This window comes from Anthonomus grandis, chromosome 22 (genome assembly GCF_022605725.1).
Source record: "Anthonomus grandis grandis chromosome 22, icAntGran1.3, whole genome shotgun sequence".
In the NCBI taxonomy this organism is placed as follows: domain Eukaryota; kingdom Metazoa; phylum Arthropoda; class Insecta; order Coleoptera; family Curculionidae; genus Anthonomus; species Anthonomus grandis.
The window spans coordinates 19,508,436-19,530,466 of record NC_065567.1 but is presented as its reverse complement, the minus strand read 5'-3'; the positions used below and the strand labels follow the sequence as shown (position 1 = coordinate 19,530,466).

Genomic DNA, 22,031 nt, shown 5'->3' with positions numbered 1-22,031 from the left:
CTCGCTGAAGATGCAGTACATGCAAAAGAAAATAAAAATTATTACACAGAAACTAGACAACTAAGGAAAGGAAAAGAACTACATGGAGATTTGCTGCAGCACTAGATAGTAATGAAGTTGATCCTAATTTATCTGTAATATACCTAACTCGCAATAACTTAATACTAGAATAGAAGACCAGGTTGTTTGTACCAGAAACTACGAAAAGTGCATATTGCATCAAGAAGGATTTAATGATAGATGTAGACTCTGTAGGGAGAAATCAGAAACTATACTCTACATTAAACTGCTCTTAGTTTCCAGAGATCACAAATTTCGACACGATGACGTGAGTTATGTGATGCAACCAGGCCAAGAACCTCAGTTGACCCCATACATAATTATTATTATTACAAATATTCCTGAATCAACAAAATAAGCATTTTAACATCACCAGTAGATTCAGTAGACCAGTAGATTTCAACAGTAGATGTTCAATAATAATTCCATCACTCGTGGCAAAAGTTATATACCAATCATTATGTAAAGAAAAAGAACTAATTACAGAAATGAGGTCATACGACAAATATACTTTCAAAGAATGGAAGTTGTCAAAGATTTCTCCAATGGTATCCGTATTGAGATGAGTGGAAAAGTGTGAGGTGCTTTGTGTGAGAAAGGGGAAAATTCACAACTAATGGACGGAAATGTTTTCCCGAATATAGAGCCAATCAAAACATATAAATACTTGCAACAAGCTTTAGGTATAAATCATAGCCAATTCAAACAAGCGTTTCAAAAGCATCTGCAAAAAAAAGCTATATCTATCGTTAAGACCTGAATGCAGTAGTACCTTCCAATCTGCTGTTCGTTCTGATTTGGTGTAATCAAGTAGTGACCAACAGATCTAAAAGAAATGGATTTTAAAGTTAGAACACTACTTCTCGCTAGGCTACATTTATCAAGATTCCGAGGGGGAAGCGGTTTGGTTTCCGTGCAGAACTATCATGCACATGAAGTTAAAAACTAAGAAAACACTCGGCTTTAAATATATCCCATGAGTCACAAAAAACCTTTAGATCCATGATAGATTTGAAAAAGGAATGGTCCAGCAAAGCGCTCCATGGAAGGTATCCTGTGAATCTTAAAGAAAATATAGTTAGTAAAACACAACCATATGGCATATACTTACCTGAGTGCAGAATATCTTTTCACGAAAACTGAAGAATCATTAATCAGAAACGAAGTTGTTTCAACCCAAAGAAAATAAAAAAAACGTGAACATAATTTGACTGAAAGCATTCAGCACATATTGGTGGGATGTAGCAATCTTGCACCGATGGAGTATTAAGAATGACACAACAACATGGGTAAAGCGTATCACCAAGCATTAGAATTAGAGCAGAGGGATTCAGTAATGAAAAATGAAAAATTCAAAGATCCGGCTTTTGAAATGAAGGAAGTATACAACCTTAGTGACGCCCTTCTGTCATATCACTGTTTCATTTTTATTCTATTCTTTGGATCACCTATAAATTGTGTTTATTAATCTTTGTTCATTATTTTCAATTAGCCGCTAGTCCATTGCTGGACATATGCCTCCCTAGTTTGCTTCCACAACTTATCCAGTTAGTAAGGATACATCTTAAGTCATCATGCCATCTGAATGGAGAACGCCTTCTGCTCTTAAATACATGTGTCTTGGTCTCCATTCTTTTAGTATATATATTTTATTTATATTATATTTGTTTTACATTATTTTATTCTTTTTTTTCTATATCATCCATCTTATATCTATTATCCTAGTCCAAGGATCGTCATTTAGCCTTGCCCAATTCCACTTCAAGATAACTATTTTCCCTAATGCGTCCGTGACTTTTGTTCTAACTTGCACTTCGGTATTTAGTTTTTGTCTGTTACTCGGAAGTTTCTTTCAGACCGATGAATGCTTAAAGCAACTTAAGATCCTGGAATAAGTGTCATTATCCTACATACCTGAATGCTGCCTTCAAGTTGCTAAAAACGAACGTTTAAGTGCTTGGAATCAACATTATGAACTTGAACTAAGTGTGTTTAAATCTTAAGTCAGTTGGGAAAAAGTCTTTAACTAACTTTTCTACACCCGATAAAAAATATTAAGTCCTAACGCACTCAAGGACCTTTGGCTTATAAGTCAAGCCCTCCTTAAAGTCATGCACGATATTCAGGACGCAGCTGATAGTGGTAAGCTTACTGTGCTCCTCTTGTTGGATTACTCCAAAGCATTTGACTTTGATGTGAAGTATCTATCGCGGCAGCTAGAGTCTGTCAAACTCAATGGGCAAGAATCTAGTAAAATGCATTTTCTTAACGTGGTTCCACAAGGGTCATACTGATCATCTCGGACATCTTGTTTTCACCCTATGCACTTCCCATTGGTGTACTTACCTTAAATAGGCATGTATTCATTTTTATGCTGGTGAATCACAAATTTATCCTTGGTTTTTACCTGAGGAAATCGTCAAAGCTAACAACAGGATTAACAAAAATATCAAACTCTCAAGTAGTCGATGTAACGAGGATATCAATTCACTAATCTTAAACTGATATGCAATCAGCATCATTTATTAAATGTCAAACTTAAACTGTTTTATGTAATAGTCTAGTTCTTTTGCAATTTGTATTTTGTATATAGTTCTTGTCTCTTAAAATAAGATTCAGTATATACAAAACAACTGTAATCATTAAGAAAACATGATAGCAGTGAAACTGCAAAGATGAAAGAAATTGTATGGTCTTCCATAAGAGAAGACTGCTTCATAGTCTAGTATTACATAATAAAATAGTTTGTAATGCGCGAGCAAGATATTTGGATCAAAAAATTAAATTCAGGTATGATGCTCATATTTAAGATTTAAGACACAAATAAATTTCATCACCTCAACAATATTATATGAAAGATCATTTAGCTATCTGGTCTATTGCTATTATAGGTTCCCAATAACTTACAAACCTAAAGTTTAATGAAAAAATTTCTAAAATCTTCTCGAAATTCATATAGACATAAATTAAAATTATATTTGGATACAAATTTTATTTCTGGTTATTAAAGAAGTTTTCACTTCGCCTTTTGCAATAAAGCCATTATAATTATTATTATTTAAATATTAATCTAAAATAAATAAAAGATATTAAACTTGAAATACCGAAACCACAAGAATTTATTTTTATCTTTAACCTTACGCTTTTATGGTGCAGACAATAATAAATAAAATGTGGTTTTATTACAATATCATGTTGTAGAAAATCCAGGTCGCACCCTGTATAATCGTTAACTAACTCTGTAAGTGACATTAAAATAATAATTTTAGCAAACAAAGCCTAATTATTCAAACATTTCTAACAATGCATTTCACAAAACAGAATTAATAAATGTTTCTTTCAACTTGTCTGCAAACAAAACAAGAAAAATATACACAAAGCGAAGTAGTAAAAAGGATGTTTCCTGTGCCCTCTTTTCTGCTAGATTTTCGCAAAAAAAAAATGTTACCGGGGTCTTTTTATTTTACTTCCTTTATTAGGTAGCAGGCGAAGTGTTGAACATTTTAAAGATAAAGCACGACAGTACATTGCCTATCTCTTAAATTAACGAAAAGCCTTGCAGTAATGACGGCGCAAATTTTCAGAAGAATCTTGAACCCTTGAAAAATGTTTTTAAGCTCTTATACCATAAAAAAGAAGCGGTTCAATAAAGAGTTTTTTTTTGGTTTTATGAGATATAAACGTCTCCCTGTTTAAACATAACCCTTTTTATCAAAAAAACGCAGAAAAAACACGAAACTTTTAATCTCTGAATCCAGTTTACGTGCACACATTGTTCTTTAAACATATTTAACTTAGATAGCAACCTGTTAAAATTTCTCTTTGCCAGTGTGGCGTGGAATCGTTATACATTCTGCCTTATCTTCATTTACATTACGCTTATCTTAATAGTTTGTAATATCTGAACGTTGCGCCATTTATAATCGATAATAAATGGTTAAATAACAAGTGTGAGTTCACCTTAATAGGAAAACGTCAAGTTAATATCGTGGGGACCTACATTTTTCATTTGAATTCATTACCATGGCAAACATTTTGAAACAGTGAACATAATGTATGAACAACCTTTATGTTTAACCATAAAATGTGCCTTTTAAGATAAGCGGTTGCTATGGGGATTATTAGAGACCAGCCATAAAAATTAAGTTATTAGTAAGACTATCCTTTTCAATAATAAATTGTTCATCATAACAGCTAACTAAGAAGAAATCAGTTATTCAATTTTCAGTTTTATAGTTCCAGTTATGCCAGTTTCTCTCGATCAGTACAGGTTAATTTATTTTCAAACGGAAGTAATTTCTTTTATTTTTTTGTAAATATTAAAAAAAAAATTAATTGAAAGGACTAGCTGATGCCAATAAAATTTGATTTTTATAAAGCAAAAGTAAATTTTAAATGTGACATAGCAGATCTTATATTTCAAAAATAGTTCAATGTTCATATTTTCATCTCGTTATACTTTAAAATTGCCAGAAGATCCAGACATAAATACAGAAATTAGATATAGAAAAAAAAATGAAAACTTAAATTTGCATTCAATAATTCCTCGTTCGAAATATGTAAAAATGTAAGCTTCGTCGACGAAAAGAAACATGGTACCTCAAAATATACCTTTTTAGGAAGGTGGTTCACTCATCAGTGTCCTTCAAAAAAAGAACCAATATGGTTCATAATCGAACTATCTAAGTTGCATTTTCTCATCATTAACAGTGATTCCAAACAAACAACACAATACCAAAGGATTTTATTCCCAAGTATTTTATCCCAACATGGCGCCAAAAAAGAATCCAAGAAAGAAAGACAGATATAACAGACGACCTAGAGATTATATCTAAGGCATAAGTCTATTTTACAGTGGAATTTGGCGATCTGTACATGATTTCTAACCGTGGATTGGCCAAAGCTTGAACGCCCGATAATTCTCGTTTTGAGATAGTGGAGGAAGGATATGATCAGCCAATAGGAAATCACAATATCACTCATGCGGATCGAAGAATTTTCCACTACGAGATAGACTTATGCCAAATTAACAAATGTTTGATTGCTAACTCTCTATCTAGGCTTCAAAATTTGCTCACACTGGTAATGGGATGTTATTAGTATTGGAATTTATATCATTTCGATCGTTCACTGTCTGGGATTATAACTTAGTGTCAACGGTTAATTCGATCTAGAGCCATCTCGTGACAAGAGTGCTAACCTAAACCCATAAATCACTGAAGAAAACCGCTTCAGTTTCGTTGTACTATATATAGTTCAGTTCAGAGATCTATTAGAATCTTTGATAGGCCGCGAATAGTCCGTGTGCCGGTGTTGCTTGTATTTTCACATGACATGCATGTTTAAATCGTAAAATTTTATGTGAAAAGAGCCATAAAGTAATATTCCAAGTGATATTTAATCATTCCATTAAATAAATAAATGTTTTAAGCATTTTTTTAAGAATTTATACATTTGATTCGTAAAATTTGACTACATGCGCCCACGTACTATTTTGTTAGACGTCTGACCTCAGTCACAGCCACTCAAGCGTGAAAAGTTGCACAGGTCCGGCCTTAAAATTTATTTGTATTTAAAACTTTATTATTCGGGAAATTTAGGTTTAGTTTTATTAAGTTAGAAATTCAGGATAGTTGATAGCGAGATAATATTAAATTTAAATATAAGATTTAAGTACGTAAAATGAGTTTAACCAAAAATTTTAACTTAATAAGTTTAGTGTTTAGGGCCGTCAGTGGGGTGTTTATAACAAGTGATGAGAGAATAGGTGGTACCAATTACTTAGGCCCATTTATTTTGTGGATTAAGGCATTGAATATTTACTTTTTGACACAAAAGGGTAAAATATTTTTGTTTGTCTTCAAATTTTATATATTTCCTTTTTTTTATATCCTTTGGGTATTGAGATTTCTTTTAACTTGGTGGTAATTATTAATGAGGATTTTGGCTACCATATTCAATGTCCTTTATTATTGTTTTTTTTTTAATTAATACATATTATGACATATTATTATATAATAATATACTCATGAAAACCCCCATCTCCATATGTAGTACTAACTTCTTTTGATAAAAATATGTAGTCAGAAAATCATCTAGCTGTCTATATCTTATGCATGTAAAAAACACAAGTTTTACTTATAAAAAAACACACTTTACATCCTGAATGTAATATTTATTAATTTGTTTGCCTCATATTTAGTTATTGTACATATTAGGAGAGATTAGATAAAAATTAACAAAAATAAATGCTTATACTAAAAACTAAAAATCTTATAGAAAACACTACATTTTAAGTATACTGGATCCTAAAATTACAGTGAGGATACTAAATACTTTTATAAATTTAACCACTATTTTGAATCTGGCCCAAAGAGTTAATACAATTTTTTAAATTCTGTTTTTTTGGCCTTTGTTCTTTAGCAGTTTCTTCCATTAAGGAAGAAAACAGTTTCTTTGTTGCCGCTTTGGGTTCCAACTTTATCTCGCACATCAGCATATGGATACTAAAGCATTACATTATATAAGTATATTTTATTGTGTCGCTGAAGGACAAACAGGGGCAGTAAGCTGAAAAAAACAAAACTTTAAACTTGTTTAATTAATAAAAATAGGGTTTTCTTACTATTTTCTTCCTCCCAAAATTTTTTAATTTTCTTCAAATATTCTATACACCACCTGACAATTTCATTACAGCAGCTCTTTTGTTAACCATCTTAATCTTAAATCCAAGTTTTATCAGGTATCTCCGCAAGGTTGAGACTGAGAAATGTTGGTCCTTTGCCGATAAGGTGTCCTTAACCATCTCTATGGTCAGAACCACATTGTTTTTGTATTTAGAATACACATCTTTCCTTAGCAATTTGGCAATATCCGTGTCAAGTCCCTTTGATTGTCCTGCATCTTTCCTTTTTATTCTGTCTTTAATCCCTTTTTGTACAGGCATATTGTACTATAGGAAACCCCTGTTAAAAACGCTGTTTTTTGCAAAGCACTACGATCATTTGTGAACCTAGGATCATTCGTTAGATGGTTATAGACATTTAGATAAATTTGTGTACAATTTCGTTTTAAAACTGCTTGATATTTCCCTGGAGCTTCTACTTCCCTTGCTTCTTTTTGCTTCCTCAATACTAGAAAATGAACTATTAGAACTATGTAAGTCTAAATCACTGTCCAGATCATTCTTATTGTTTTCATCACAAATGTTATTGTCTTTATTGTGCACCCACGTTCTCCATAAGCCCGCACAAACACTTTCCTCTTCATTTGCCAAATTTTCCTGCCTATTTTCCCAGGGTCGAAACATTTTAAGGTCTTTAGGTACAATACCAAAACAAATCCACAAACACAAATCAAAAAACACACTTCTTCAGAGTAAAAACTGCAAAAAATTTAGACGAATAAAGGCCAAATTCTAAATTCTCCACTTTCATAAACGTGTAAAAAGCAAAACCGGCAAAACCCATCAAATAATAACCTCACATAACCCCCTTTCCAACTACTAAAGGTGATAGACCCATCCTTAAAGATCTCTTTAAAAACACGTCGAAAGTAATACAAAAACAACTCAAAAAATTATTTGGTTACGGCCCCATAATCTTCAAAATCAGTGGAATAGAGAGAGATACAAAATCACTTGGACAGCCTAAAGTAGGAATCGCCAGAACGCAGGTGTTTTATCTTTGTTTAATAGACTGGCTAAAAAGAGGTGACAAGTCTGTGAGTGCTGGAAGTATTTAAAATATTTTGTAAGATGCTTGGATTTTAGTCCGCGGTCAATTTTTTGATATTATTTTCTTGTGATAATATTTACTTTCTAAAAATAGACATTTTCGAAAGAACAATAAAAAATAGTATAAAACATGGGGTTTTACGTATATTTAAAAATGATTTCATAGATAAACAATATAAAATTTTGCCATTTAAACATGTACGAGGGTGAATCAAATATGAACCGGACTTTTCTGTTTAGCGCGCCATAGGTGAAGCGAGTGGCGCGACGTCCTGATATATGCTAGATAGGGATGTCAAGAGGAGGGGAGTCAGTCGGTTTGGCGCACCGGAGTAGATGAGCTGTTAGTAGCATCATGTCTGAACAAGAGGTACACACGTCTGTTGCGCAACGCGTTATTATAAAATTTTTGTCGCGTGAGGGCGTAAAACCTTCCGAAATTTTGCGTCGACTAACTGCACAGTTCGGTAATGAAACCTTATCAAGGACTCAAGTCTACGACTGGCACAAAAAATTTTCCGATGGCCGAGAGGTAGTGGAAAACGAGAGCCATGCACGCCGACCCAGGACAAGCATCAATGAGGCGAACATTCGTGCGATCCGTGAGCTGATTGAAGGTGACCGCCGCCTTACATTGTGGGAAATTGCTGCACACGTCGAAATATCATACGGAAGTGCTCAATCAATCATTTCAGAAAATTTGGGTTACCGCAAAGTGTGTGCAAGATGGGTTCCTCGCCTTTTGACGGAAGATCAGAAAGCAAACCGTCTTGCCGTGTGTGAAAGGCTTTTGGCACGATTTGAACACCCGCCTTACAGTCCCGATTTGTCACCATGTGACTACCACATGTTTGGGCCACTAAAAGAAGAATTGGGAGGTTATCACTTTGACGACGACGAAGGTGTGGAAACGTTTGTGCGCAATTGGTTACTGACACGACCAGCTTCATTCTTTGATGAAGGAATTAAAAAACTTCCGATCCGGTGGGAAAAATGCGTAAATAAGAGAGGAGATTATGTAGAAAAATAACATGTGTTCAAACTTTTATTTACTGTACCAATAAAATTACTAAAACCAAAGTCCGGTTCATATTTGATTCACCCTCGTATATCATGCGCCAATAAATACGACATGGGCGCACGGACTAGTTAGTGCGGCATATGCGACACATCAAAGGTTCTAATAGATCTCTGAACTGGACTTTACTTACTGACAACCAGTAATATAGTAAGCCTAGAGAGAGAGATTTGCAGATTTGTGTTATTAGTTTGTTTTGTTATTTATTTTATACTAAAAGATTAAAAAGATGTTAAAAATATAAAGCTTATTATTTTAATAAACAACTAACAAAAGTAATATCGCTACAAGAGTATCTATTTTAGTTTTTAGTCATGATAAATCCTGTGATGTAAGGACCTCTCCGTGATTAGTACGATGTTGAATTTTTGTCTTTGAGATGTTGTCACGTTAAAATGGTTTATTGGTTTGTTTTCTTTTTCTAAAAAAAAAGCTTTAATTATTAAGTGTTTTATTAAATTTAACTTGTGTAACATTATCATATAGAATTTAGTTTATCTTGGGGTAGGCATGCAATTTTGATTTTAAACTTAGTTTAATATATATTCCCATCTCAGTCTGAGGCATCATAAAGAATGATAAAAAAATGATATTTTCTTATTAAAATTGGGCCAACTAACGTGCGAACTTATTTGACGCGTAGGGCTAATATGGACGACTTAGATATGTTTGAAGAAAAGGGAATTCAATCAGTGGGTATCTCACGCATGGTACGGAAACCTTAAAATTAACGAAGAAACAGTAAATAAGAGGGCCAGACGATGAAGTAACCTCCTTTCAGTCATATTTAACCACTTAATTACGCGCATTTCACTAGTCACACCTCTATAAAATTTTCTCATTCCATTTATAAATCTTACGCAACAATTTTGAATATACTGAACCCGTCTTAAATCACTTGCTAGGAGACACGAACCAGATTCAACATCACAATAAGTGAAATTAGACAATGTTACATTAATATTTTCCTTAGATCGCTATTAAGGAGCTCTCTTTAACTGTAAAGTAGCTTCAGATTGATAAATATGCCTTTGGGAGTATCATACTTGTTTACAATAAAAAAATATTATTTTATTAACATAACTTATGATAGAAAATATTTTCAAGCAATTTATTGTATTTTTACTATTTAAAATATAAATAATTAATAGCGTCCTAGTTTTTTTATGCTACATCGTCTTCGATAATAAAATCTATTAAACAATACTCGTATTTTTAGTGACTGCTTGATAGTGGCACAGGGGTCATTGAATTTACATGGTGAATAATTTGTCACTTCTTTAATATTCTAATGTATGCTTATTTACGCGGAGTCGAGTATTTACTGCATTTAATGAGTGCCAAAATATTCTCTTAAAAAAAATCGTTTTTCATCTTGTTTTATCTTTGAAATATTACTATTAAAAAAAAAATATTTGACTAGATCTTACGATAAACTAATTCGCGTTAAATAAATCATACAAATATCTTAGCAGCATACTTTCCTTATATTACTACAGATTTTGTTAAATAATGCCACTACCTAACAAATTACTAAACATTGATTACTAAAATCAATGCGGGATTCTATAATGGCGAAATAATTAAAGGTAAGGCCATACCGTAGTTAGCGCAATAGCTAAAAGTAATTAGATTTGCTCTGTTACATAAACTACAACAGAAACCTCTACCGAATATTGCTGTATGAGTTCTTATTATAAACAGGTCACAGATTGGTAAATGACTTGGAGAGTATATTAACTGAAATGTATGTATGTACCATATTTAACACGTTTTAAAAACCCCTCATTTGTTTGAACTTTCTTTAAATAAGTGTTCTTCACTAGTTTGTCTCAAATATCCACTGACGAGAAGACATATAGGTCTTTGCGATACAGAGTGTTATCTATATATTTTATATACCCTTATTTACCCTAACGTTTTCATGTATATTTAATATTTAAAAACATTTAGGGAAGTCTAGAGCTGCTGAGAACCATAGCATTCATAAACCCCATCCTAGTAATTGATATCCAAGGGAATTTTTGATAATTAAAATTAATTGAGCTCTGTTAATGGCTAAATAAAAATATATGATATCGATTTATAAATCATAAAGAAATTAATTATTAATATTTTAATAATCACATTTTCCACGTTTCTAAGTTTGATATATGGTACATTGATTGATTGATTTGCAATTGTATTACACTAAATATACTCTTACGCAAAACCATTTTTACTTTTATATTCAAAAATTTTAAAAAAGTACATTGCCAACCTTTTTCCAATAAAATCTTCAATCAATTTTATGCATAACTTAAATGGATGTGGCACAAATTTACTTTATTTTTATGATTTACTCTAGTACAAATAAGCGAGTAATAAGATAGCTTTTTAAATATAATAGAGCTTTAATTTAGACTATTAGAAAAGTATTAAAAATCAAAAACTCTATAATTAAAATATATAACTAGTTTTAAATATTTTCAAAACTTTTCTGAGGTTAAATACACACTTTCGAAACAAATTAAGTTATTTCGTTAACACTTAATCAGATCCATATAAAATATTTTTTTAAATAAATGGGATGACTTAAATACGTAAAAAAAATATTATAAACTTAACAAACAAGCTTCTTTCCATATCAAAACGACTATAACGAAAACAGAAATTGTTTCCTAACTATATTTACCTAAAATGCTTCGAGGTAAACCTGTGTACGTAGCTAAAATGCGTAAAAATGATGTTAAGTCTCTGAAAAGCCCTTGTTCAGCCCTCGTATTTTTAAATGAAAGTAAATGCTACCCTTCAAAAAAACAATACTGCTATGTAAAAATTCCGAAGAAAGGTTGATAAGAAGGGCAAATATTATACGAGACACTTTAAAGGTGAAATTTAGCAGAATCAATCATCTCCTATTGGCTGGGCGAAAAGCGAAAAAAGCGAGGAAAACGACGAGAAGTGGTGAAGTTGAATTCACATGCAGGATCAATACTGGCACTTTTGTTGCGAATATGTAATTTAGACGTTAAGATAGATCTCTCTTTTCACTCCTATATACTTCTTTGCATGTTCTTTTATACAAACATAATCTGGACCGTCATGCCACTACTGAAAAGATCAACTTGAAATGAGTGTATAAGATAAAAGTACTTTAGGAATAGTTTCTTGAACAATGCTATTCATATGTTTTTAAGACAGCCATACTTCAGCAAATAACAAATCACATTTTATTGTACTTTGATCGAATTTTTGCTAATATGCGTCTTGTTATTGCGGAGACAGTCATCGTTTTATTGCCGATTGTTTGTATGCTTGAGACCATAAATACAGACTAAGAAATCACGATTTATTGTGTTGTATCAGAGGTGATTAAAAAACCCATAAAGATTTATCGGTAATAGTGCTAAACAATGGTGAGAGGTGTAATAGAGAAAAAAATGGCAGAAAAATAACCTTTTGTAAGTATGTAATCTTTGAGAATCAATGTCTGCATAGTAATGACATGACTTATTGATTAAAAAGTCTGAGAATTAGATGATTTTAAAAATGTGTAAAAAAGTATTATTCATTGTGGTATAATGTAGGTAAAATTAAACATATTAGGAATTATTCAACTTACATTGATTATTGATTAACGATTTAAACGCTTGACTTGCTGATCTAAGAGTCCACAATGCAAGATTTTTTTATTCCAGGCAGTTCCATATTGATTCAATTTTCAAACCAATTATCGTTATTCTTAATTCCGTGATTTATGATTTCTTTTAATTTCACAAAGCTAAGTATTAATTGATAATTTTATAGTGCAGGCAGATAAATATTAATTTCTAGTCTAAGCAGTTGTGCATAATGATTTATGATGTAAGATTATTTTGTTCCAAGTAGTTGAGTATTGATTCTATAGTCCAGTCAATTGAATATTGATTCATTATTAAAGCACTTTATCATTCATGATTAATGTTTTAAATTCCAGCCAGTTGAATTGATTCATAATTTCTATAGCACGCAGTTAAATCTTTATTCAATTTTGAAACAATCAACTGTCATTCGCGACTTCGTGATTCGTGATTTTTTTTTAATTCCAGGTACCTAAATATTGATTCATAATCTTTATAGTCCATGCAGATGAATATTGATTTCTATACTATAGGCAGTTAAATTTGATTCTTTATTAAGATACTTATTCATTTTTTTTATTCCAGTCAGTTGAGTTGATTCATAGTTTTTATCGTTCAGGCAATTGAGTATTGATTTATTATTTCAACAATCAATTGTCATTCCTAAGCTGTTAGTGATTTTATGATTTTTTTAAATGTTAGATCGCTAAGAATTGATTTATAATGTCTATAGTCAAGGCAGTTAAATCTTGATCCAATTTTCATTGCTTTAATTAATTATTCATTCTTTGACTTTTTTTTTAGTAGATTCATAATTTTTATAGTCCAGTCTTATGAATATTGATTGATTGATAAATATTGATGTTTATAGCCTAGGTAGTAATAATTGATTCTTTCTTGAAAAATTAAATCATCTATGATTCATAATATTTACTGTTGTTGTTAAAGGCAGTTGATTATTGATTAACGATTCAAACGCTCGACTTGCCGATCTTAAAGTCCATAATGCAAGATTTTTATTCCAGGCAGATGAATATTAATTTCTCTAGTCTAAGCAGTTAAATATTGATTTTTTATTACAATCCTCTATGATTCATTTTTTTTATTCTAATCTGTTGAGTTGATTCAAAATTTTTATAGTCCAGGCAGATGAATAATGATTTCTATAATGTAGGCAGTCCAATAATGATTCTTCATTAGGACATTTAATAATTTATAATTCATAATATTTACAGTCCAGGCAGTTGAGTATTGATTCGATAGTCCAAACAATTGAATATTGATTCATTAATTTAACAATTAATTATCACTGATTTGATCAATAAATTTTACAGTTATGGCAGTTAAGTATTGATTAATATTTCAAACGCTAGACTTGCTGGTATTAAAGTACATGAGTCAAGATTTTTTTATTCCAGGCAGTTGAGTAGTGATTCGATAGTCCAAACAATTGAATGTTATAAGCATATTTATTATGGAATATTCATTGGCCTTAAAGAAAATATTAAATAAACGTCAAAAAGTCAGAAAATAAGCAAGTAACTTTTTTAATTTTTTATTTATGCAAATCTTGTTTCAAAAACTTAAATCAAAGAAAATAAACTTGAAATAGAACATGTTTAGATTAATTTAGAATAATAATTAAATGGATTAAAACAAGATAAATACCTGAAACTAGTTAGAAATTATTACATACAGTGAAATGTCTAAAAATGCATAACTCTAATAGAAACAATTCCGATTTCTTTAAAAAAGATAAAATCTTATTATGGATCTAAATAAAAGCAACCAGCTAAGTATGTCTCCATAGTGAGTATAAAGTTTTATGTATTTTCTGAAATTAACATAAGATTTCTATTTATTATATTGTTTTATTTATTATTTGTACGTCGGTAAACCATAAATACAAGTAAAACTTGAGTCGCCTCCATTTGAGCTATGCACAAAATTCTTCACTTTATTCATTAGTGTATTTAAAAAATAAACTATGTTTATAGTAAAAATAAACATTACAGACAATATAATATAATTAGCGTTATTTAAAACAACTATATTTTGAAAAAAATGCATAACTTAAATGGAGACGTTTTCTAATTCTTTTAAATACAATAAGAGTTGTAATGTATTTTACTTACTTTTTCAAAAATTAATCAGTTACTTTTACTATACCGCGTGTCCTTAAAATAACATATGGACGACATAACGAATAACCATATTTTAATCTGAAGAATAGAGAGCTATTTTTTTATGTTTGTATAAATCAATTTTAATTCATCAGTCTTTTTGAATAAACGTACGTGCTATATGTTTTACTGCAACATGAAAGTATATGCACATAAATTAATAAAAAGCAGTTGACAATTGACTATAGTAAATTCCCGGTGTATAGACTGTATGAACTAAAACTTCCGGTCTATCATAATTAAATGGGCAAGGGAGATAATACCCGGCAGGATATTACCAATAAAAAATACTATTTAAATTTTAATAGCTTAACACATTTTTACTTATGGCCAAAATGTTTCATTTAAAATGATTTATTTTATTTTGCTTCCAGGTATGGGGATCGTAACAATTGTTATGTTTAACTCTTAAAATAGACGCGCTAATGTTATGAAATAAGAACGTTCATGCCAATAAGTGAATTTAGGTTACACAGTTACTGGGTGAAGGTTTTTATGTCTAATTATAGATCGGGCAATTTAGACAGATAAGTGTCACAATAAGTGATATAATCGAACATTTTATTATACACAAAAATATTTTGGGGTTGTACTTTTAGGAGCTAAAGTTCAAAATGTAAAGAGTCTGTATGGCAAAAGTAAATTTCGGGTTTCTCAGATGATGTTCAGTCATAACATTTCTAAATTTGTTGTTATATGTTATTACGCGTAGGCAGTTAATAAAAAAAATTAAAGTAGATATGGTTATCGTATGCAAGTGGTAAATGTATTGCACATGATAAGCTGCTTTAAAAAAATTTAGGCTTTAAAATGCAATTAAATTAAATTAAATGTTAAGTCGTAATGTGTGAAAAGTCTAGAAATGTTATTTTTGAATATACGCCTATGGTAACATATTTCTGACAGTCAAGTAACAAATTAATAAAATAGATATTAAAAATACATTATATGTTTTAGCAATTATTTAGTTAATTATATATGCTTATTTAATTAATTTTGAAAGCCGCCATACTAATCTCGTTTTTTTTTTCAGGTTTTATAAATACAAACGCTTTTCCGTCACTACAAATACATGGTAAGTAAGAAATAATTTTAAATAAACCTTAAAATACCTTGACGTAAACACAATTAAACATTACGCTTTTAAGTTATTAAAAAAAATCATTTTTTGAACGGGACATCCTATATATTATTATACCAATTAATATCAAATATTTTTTTCAACAAAAAATGTTATATGCACAAATTAAAAAGACAATAACCACGTAACAACACCTTAACCACGTAAAAGCACCTTATGTACAGGGTCTTTCCCCATATATTGATCCCCCCCCCCCTACAGGGGTAATGCGAAAAGTTAAAAAAAGAAATGTTAATACAAAACTTTTGGGGTTTTACTTTAAATTTTTGAATCCGATGTCAAACATTTTTTGTTCATTTAGAAACGTCAAATTTTGACAGATGATCAGTTTTTCCTTATGGAACACCCTGTATATGACTTCATAGTTAAAAAGAGCCTAATTTTCTGATTTCAAACATATACAGTTTAACTATGTTTTATTAAACCGTTTCGGAAATATCGGGCTCCAAACTTTAAAAAAATAATACATTGAAGATCTTGGTAGGCGCTGCATTGTTATTGTTTGACATTTATTAAAAAACAGATCATTCAGATGACATTGTCATTTCTTGTTTGTTGACCCATAAATGTTAAAAAATGCCGTACAGTGATGAAGAAAAATGTGACATCGTCCGTATAGTTTATAAAAATAATAATAACGCAAATGCCGCCAGAGAGGAATATCGTCGAACCTTTCCTTTACGTGCCATTCCGGCAAAAAATACGTTTAAAATTCTAGAACGAGCATTGTGCATCAGGAAAACTGTACGAAGTAAACGTCGGACAGTTCTTGTCGATCCAGAAGAAGAATTACATATTTTGCTATATTTCGAAGGTAGGTAAGTTTTTACTAATTTTTGAATACATTTAGATCTACGCTATCATGTTCGGGCCTTTGTCTCCCTCAAATTGCCCATCAAAAATGTTGAATTTCTTTTTAGAACACCCAAATCATTCCATAGAAGATGCCAGAATTTACTTTGATCGATCGGCCAAAAAAAGTTATTCAACTTTAAAAAAGTATAAATATTTTGCTTATCGAATATTACCTGTTCAAACTTTAAGTGTAGAGCAAAGAAATAAACGGGTGGAATTTTGTCAAGAGATGCTAGTGCTAAAAGAAGAAGATAATTACTTTTTTAAAAAAATTTTGTGGACCGACGAGTGCACCTTTACGAAAGGAAAAACATGAAAAAATTTTCGCTTTTGGTCAAGAACAAACCCCCGAATAACAAGGGAAATTAAGTTTCAAGGGCGGCAATCTCTACATGTATGGTGTGGAATTTTATATGACCAGGTCATAGGACCTATTTTTTATAACGGCAACTTGACGGGAGAGAGATACCTAGAGATGCTTACTTATCAAATTGAAGCTAAACTTGAAGATCTACCCATAAGGCAATACGAGCAAATAGTTTGGCATCAAGATGGTGCCCCACCGCATAATATGTTACCTGTTTTGAGATTTTTAAATGAAAGATATAACCTGTGGATTGGACGAACTGGGCCAATTCGTTGGCCACCAAACAGTCCAGACCTGACACCTCTTGATTCATTTCTGTGGGGTTACCTGCAAAATAAAGTTTACGAACAGAGAACTGAAAATATCAAGGAGCTCCGCAGAAAAATTATTACCGCGATAGATGATATCAATCAAAATCATAGACAATTTATAAGGAATACAATACACAAAATTGAGCAGGATTATATAAACTATATTGATAATGGTGGTGGTCATATAGAGCAGTTATAGTTATAATTACGTCTAAATTAAAGTTTAACAATTGTTAAAATAATGTATCCTTGTCAACAAAGAGATGCTAAATATCACCTTAGTAATAATAAATCTTCTGTTTTTATTGTTTCTACTCAATTCATTTATCTTAAAAAAAACGCCAAACAATAAGAATGCAGCGCTTACCAAGATCTTCAATATATTATTTTTTTAAAGTTTGGAGCCCGATATTTCCGAAACGGTTTAATAAAACATAAATATACTATATATATTTGAAATCAGAAAATTCGGCTCTTTTTAACTATGAAGTCATATACAGGGTGTTCCATAGAAAAAACTGATCATCTGTCAAAATTTGACGTTTCTGAACGAAAAAAAAAATTTTGACATCGGATTCAAAAATTTAAAGTAATTTTTTTTTTCGCATTACCCCTGTAGAGGGGGGGGAGGTCAATATATGGGGAAAGACCCTGTACATATATATTTTTAAATAGCATGTTTTAAAATTGTACGGAGAATTTAATTTTTGGATAATTACGAGGGTGGGTCAATAAGTCCGTGACTTTTTGGATAAAAGACAGGTTTTTATATAAAAATTTATTTCATTTTTCAACATAGTCTCCTTTGAGTTCTATAGACTTAGTCCAACGTTTCTCCAATTTTTTTATCCCTTCGGAAAAATATGATTTGTCGAGGTCATCAAAATAGGCATTTGTTTGAGAGATGATTTCGTCGTTGGAGTCAAATCTCTTTCCGCCGAGCCATTTCTTTAAGTTTGGGAATAGGAAATAGTCACTGGGGACTAAATCTGGAGAATAGGGCGGATGAGGAAGTAATTCGTAACCTAATTCATGGATTTTTGCCATGGAAACTGCACATGTGTGGACCCTTGCATTGTCCTGGTGAAAAAGAACTTTTTTTTTGGCCAAATGTGGTCTTTTTTCTTTCAGTTCCTCATTGAATCTATCCAATAAGTTGGTATATTATACTTCATTGATTGTTTTCCCCTTTTGTGTAAACTTTGACAAACAACTAAAAATCAATTTCTCCAACGCCAGTGTCATCCAGTTGAATTAACATCTATTTTTCTTTATAAACCTTTACACAATTTTCAAACCTTTTGAAAATTATAAATTTTCTAGCCTGTATCAATTTTAATCTGTTATTCATAACATAACGTCTTGAAGGCGTCTTAATATTAGATAATTCATACATCAACAGCAAGCTGTCTTATTTTATGCCAGGATAACATTTAACAGATCTTTGTAAAAATAGGATCAGGAAAGCATCAGATGCTTCTAGGATGTATTTATCTACCACCCAATTCATCACTAGAGAAATATTATTTTATAAGTTTCTTTCATAACCTCGACGAGGTTACTCCGCTATTTCCCACTCTAGAGATCTGCATTCTGAGTGACTTCAATCTTCCTAAAGCCACTTGAACCATTGATGATCTGTGCTCTACTAGGTATCCAACAGTCAACAACTATGTACCACCAGCTGAAATTAATAAGATCATGCACATATCCAAATATAAACAATGTTATTCTTGACCTTGATGCATTAATTGAAAAGCCATGTCTTCAAACCAGATGTTGGCAAGTACTTGGTTCCCATGGATAATAATTATCCACATAAAATTGGCTACTATTATGATTTCAAAGCAGCAGACTTTACCATCATAAATGAAAATCTTGGACTAATTATTTACTTCTGAAAAGCTTTCACCTAGTTTTTTTTCAATTACAGAAAGGGTGTATTGGGATTACACTGCTTAATTTTTTACTGATTATTTTGGCTCTGTGTACACCAGTCAAGCCATGAACATACCCTTTACAAATAATTTCAATTCTCACAACTTAAGCAGTTTTTCTTTTTCAATCTCAGTTATTTACACAGAGTTAGGAAGTCTTGAGCATTTGCTTGGATTTCTTGAGCACACTTTACTTTAAGAAAATGAGTTATGTGGTTCCCATTCTGGTTATACTTCAGATTAATTATCTGTCAATATGAATTTTAAACACCAAATTAAGAAGAATTACGTAGAGGATTGAATAGGTTTTTTAACATTTTTAGAGCTCCACTCTATTCAACTTTAGAGAGCAAATGCATATAGCTTTGCTTAGAAAAAGGAATTTAATACAATAGTGTCATAATATAATAGAATATCCTATTTAAAACATATTTATCTTCACTGTGCTTATTTAACTATTCCCGTGTCGTTAAAATGAAAAAGCTAAGAATATGTAATCAATACAAGGAAAGTAAATTTAAAATAAACTGCAATTTAATTTAAAATATTCTGGTATAAGGAGGGTCATAGATAAAATTCTAAACGATGGCTGTGATAAAAACAACCTTATTTTAATACTAGGTTTGTATATTGTCTGTCGTTCATACATTTAAAAGTCAAAGCAGTTTAAATATAATATTTTTGTTAATGTTGGTTGGTCTACCTCACCACTATAAATAATACATTAGGGATTTTTCGAATCACTTTAAATAAAACTGATAAGTCTGCATCGTATTTAGAACAATAGCGAACGGTTGCCACAAAATTAAATATGGTGCATTATTTAAAATTAAATTAATATAAATACTAAACGTCCCTGGATATATTGGTCTTGATATATTTTATAATTGCAGTTTTACGTATATTTGTTTAAGAATTGTTTTTTAATACTCAGCGGTATTAAAATGTATATAACGTAGGGATTATATTTGTTTTCTTTCATTTTGTGTAAAAATAACAAAACTAAACAAATTTGAGCTTAAAAATTATTTTTCACTTTTTAGCCAATAAAATCGCTAAAACATTGCCCTGGATATTTGCCTATGGATTTGAATATTTGCATATGGGTTTTAATTTATGATGTTATATTTGCTAGTTTTGCCTAACGCTATATTACAAAAAAATTATTCATAAAATGAATATTTTGGCCCTCGAAAAATATTGGTAATATGCTTGAAAATGTGTTTTGCCTTTTTTATTATTTTTTTTCACGATAAAACATTTTTTGGTGTTTTTTTATTGTTTCATTTTAATTAACAGCATTCTCATATTTCAGTTAAATTTTAAGCCGATTATTAACTTAAAAACCCATGTTATTAATTTTGTAGTGTTTTTATGATAGGTAAACTTTATTGTACCTACCATTTTAGTCATAACTTTATATACTAAAAACAAAAAGCAAAATGACTTTAAATGTCTAGCATATATAAAAAAATGAGTTTAAGCAATCAGGAATCTCCAAACAACCCAGAAGAAATAAATATGCGCTTCAAAGACCATGAATAAGTTGTTAAATTAGAAGCATTGAAATGCCTAAAATGAGAACTGCCGTTAAGGGCCGAAAAGGTGATCTCAAAAGTTGTATTGTAGTGCATAAAGGTCCTGGAGGAACTGATGAATGTCGCTATTGGATCTGGAAGTGGTCAAGTATTATACTAGAACTGGTCTATTAGGAAACATATGTGCATAATAGCACCTTGGCTGCCCACTGCCTTACAATTCATGCTTTGAATAAAAAATACACAACATTTATCGTAGCAATTTAGAAAACCTGAAGAGAAATGTTTTCCGGGACGTAGTCTCTTTGCTTACTAATACAGGAAAGAAATTAGTAATTAATATTATTTAGTCTAGATGGCTTTATATCTTAGTCTTTATACTACCATATCACATGAATTATTCTGTGAAATAATTGAAACTTTATTTGAAACAAGTTATTTTCAATTTAATAGTGAATTTTATTTTCAACTTGTTTGCTAAGCAATGGAAAATCCAGCTAGCCCAGTACTGGGTAACGTTGTGATGTATTAACTCGTAAAGTAAAATATTAAAATCCATGCCATTTATGTTCAAATTTATAAATTAATTTTTTAAAAATTAAATTAATTTCTGTGGTGTTGCCTTTGTTTTTGTCTCATGAATTGTTGTGGTGTTTTTTACCATTGAACATAAATTGATTTTTTAAAGAGAATGGTGGCCAAATCAAAGCGAAACGTCAGCATTTCTTCTGGAACAAAATTAGTTTTATTTGAGATCCTAAACCCGCTACACTCTCTCTCCATTAAGGACGCTAAACCGTATTAACGATTACTTTAAATTTCAGGAGTAAGCTTAAAATGAGTTCAAGTAGTTGAAATAATAACAAAAATTACTTCGGTAATCTGAAATATATAAAAACCCTTAGAACACAATACCTGTTACAACCCCCTAAAAGAAAAGAGCGAAAAAAGAATAATTGGCTTCAAATATCAGAAGGAAACATAAAATAACTAAAAATTCCAGGAATATTTAACAACAATATAAAAACATAAGAGCTAGATTTATTCCGCCAATTAGAAGAAATAATAATTGAAAATTAAAGAAAAAATTCTTCATATATGGTCTATTGGGAAATTAAGGCATGGTAAAAGGTGTAATAAATAATTTAGTTTTATTTAAGTTGAAAGACAGAAGATTAGAATCACACCATTGCTTAAACCTAGTTAAATCCCCCGCGACAATTT

At 30.9% G+C, this 22,031-nt stretch overlaps 1 protein-coding gene across 2 annotated transcripts in view; it reads left to right on the top strand.

The window, feature by feature from the left end:
* The window catches only part of LOC126749051 (cytoplasmic polyadenylation element-binding protein 2), a 181,957-nt gene that overhangs the window by 126,675 nt on the left and 33,251 nt on the right, over positions 1-22,031 (top strand). For both annotated transcript variants that reach the window (XM_050458661.1, XM_050458662.1), the window contains one exon: positions 15,692-15,733. In XM_050458661.1, coding sequence (XP_050314618.1) covers positions 15,692-15,733 — 42 coding nt within the window. The remainder of the gene's footprint in view (positions 1-15,691; positions 15,734-22,031) is intronic.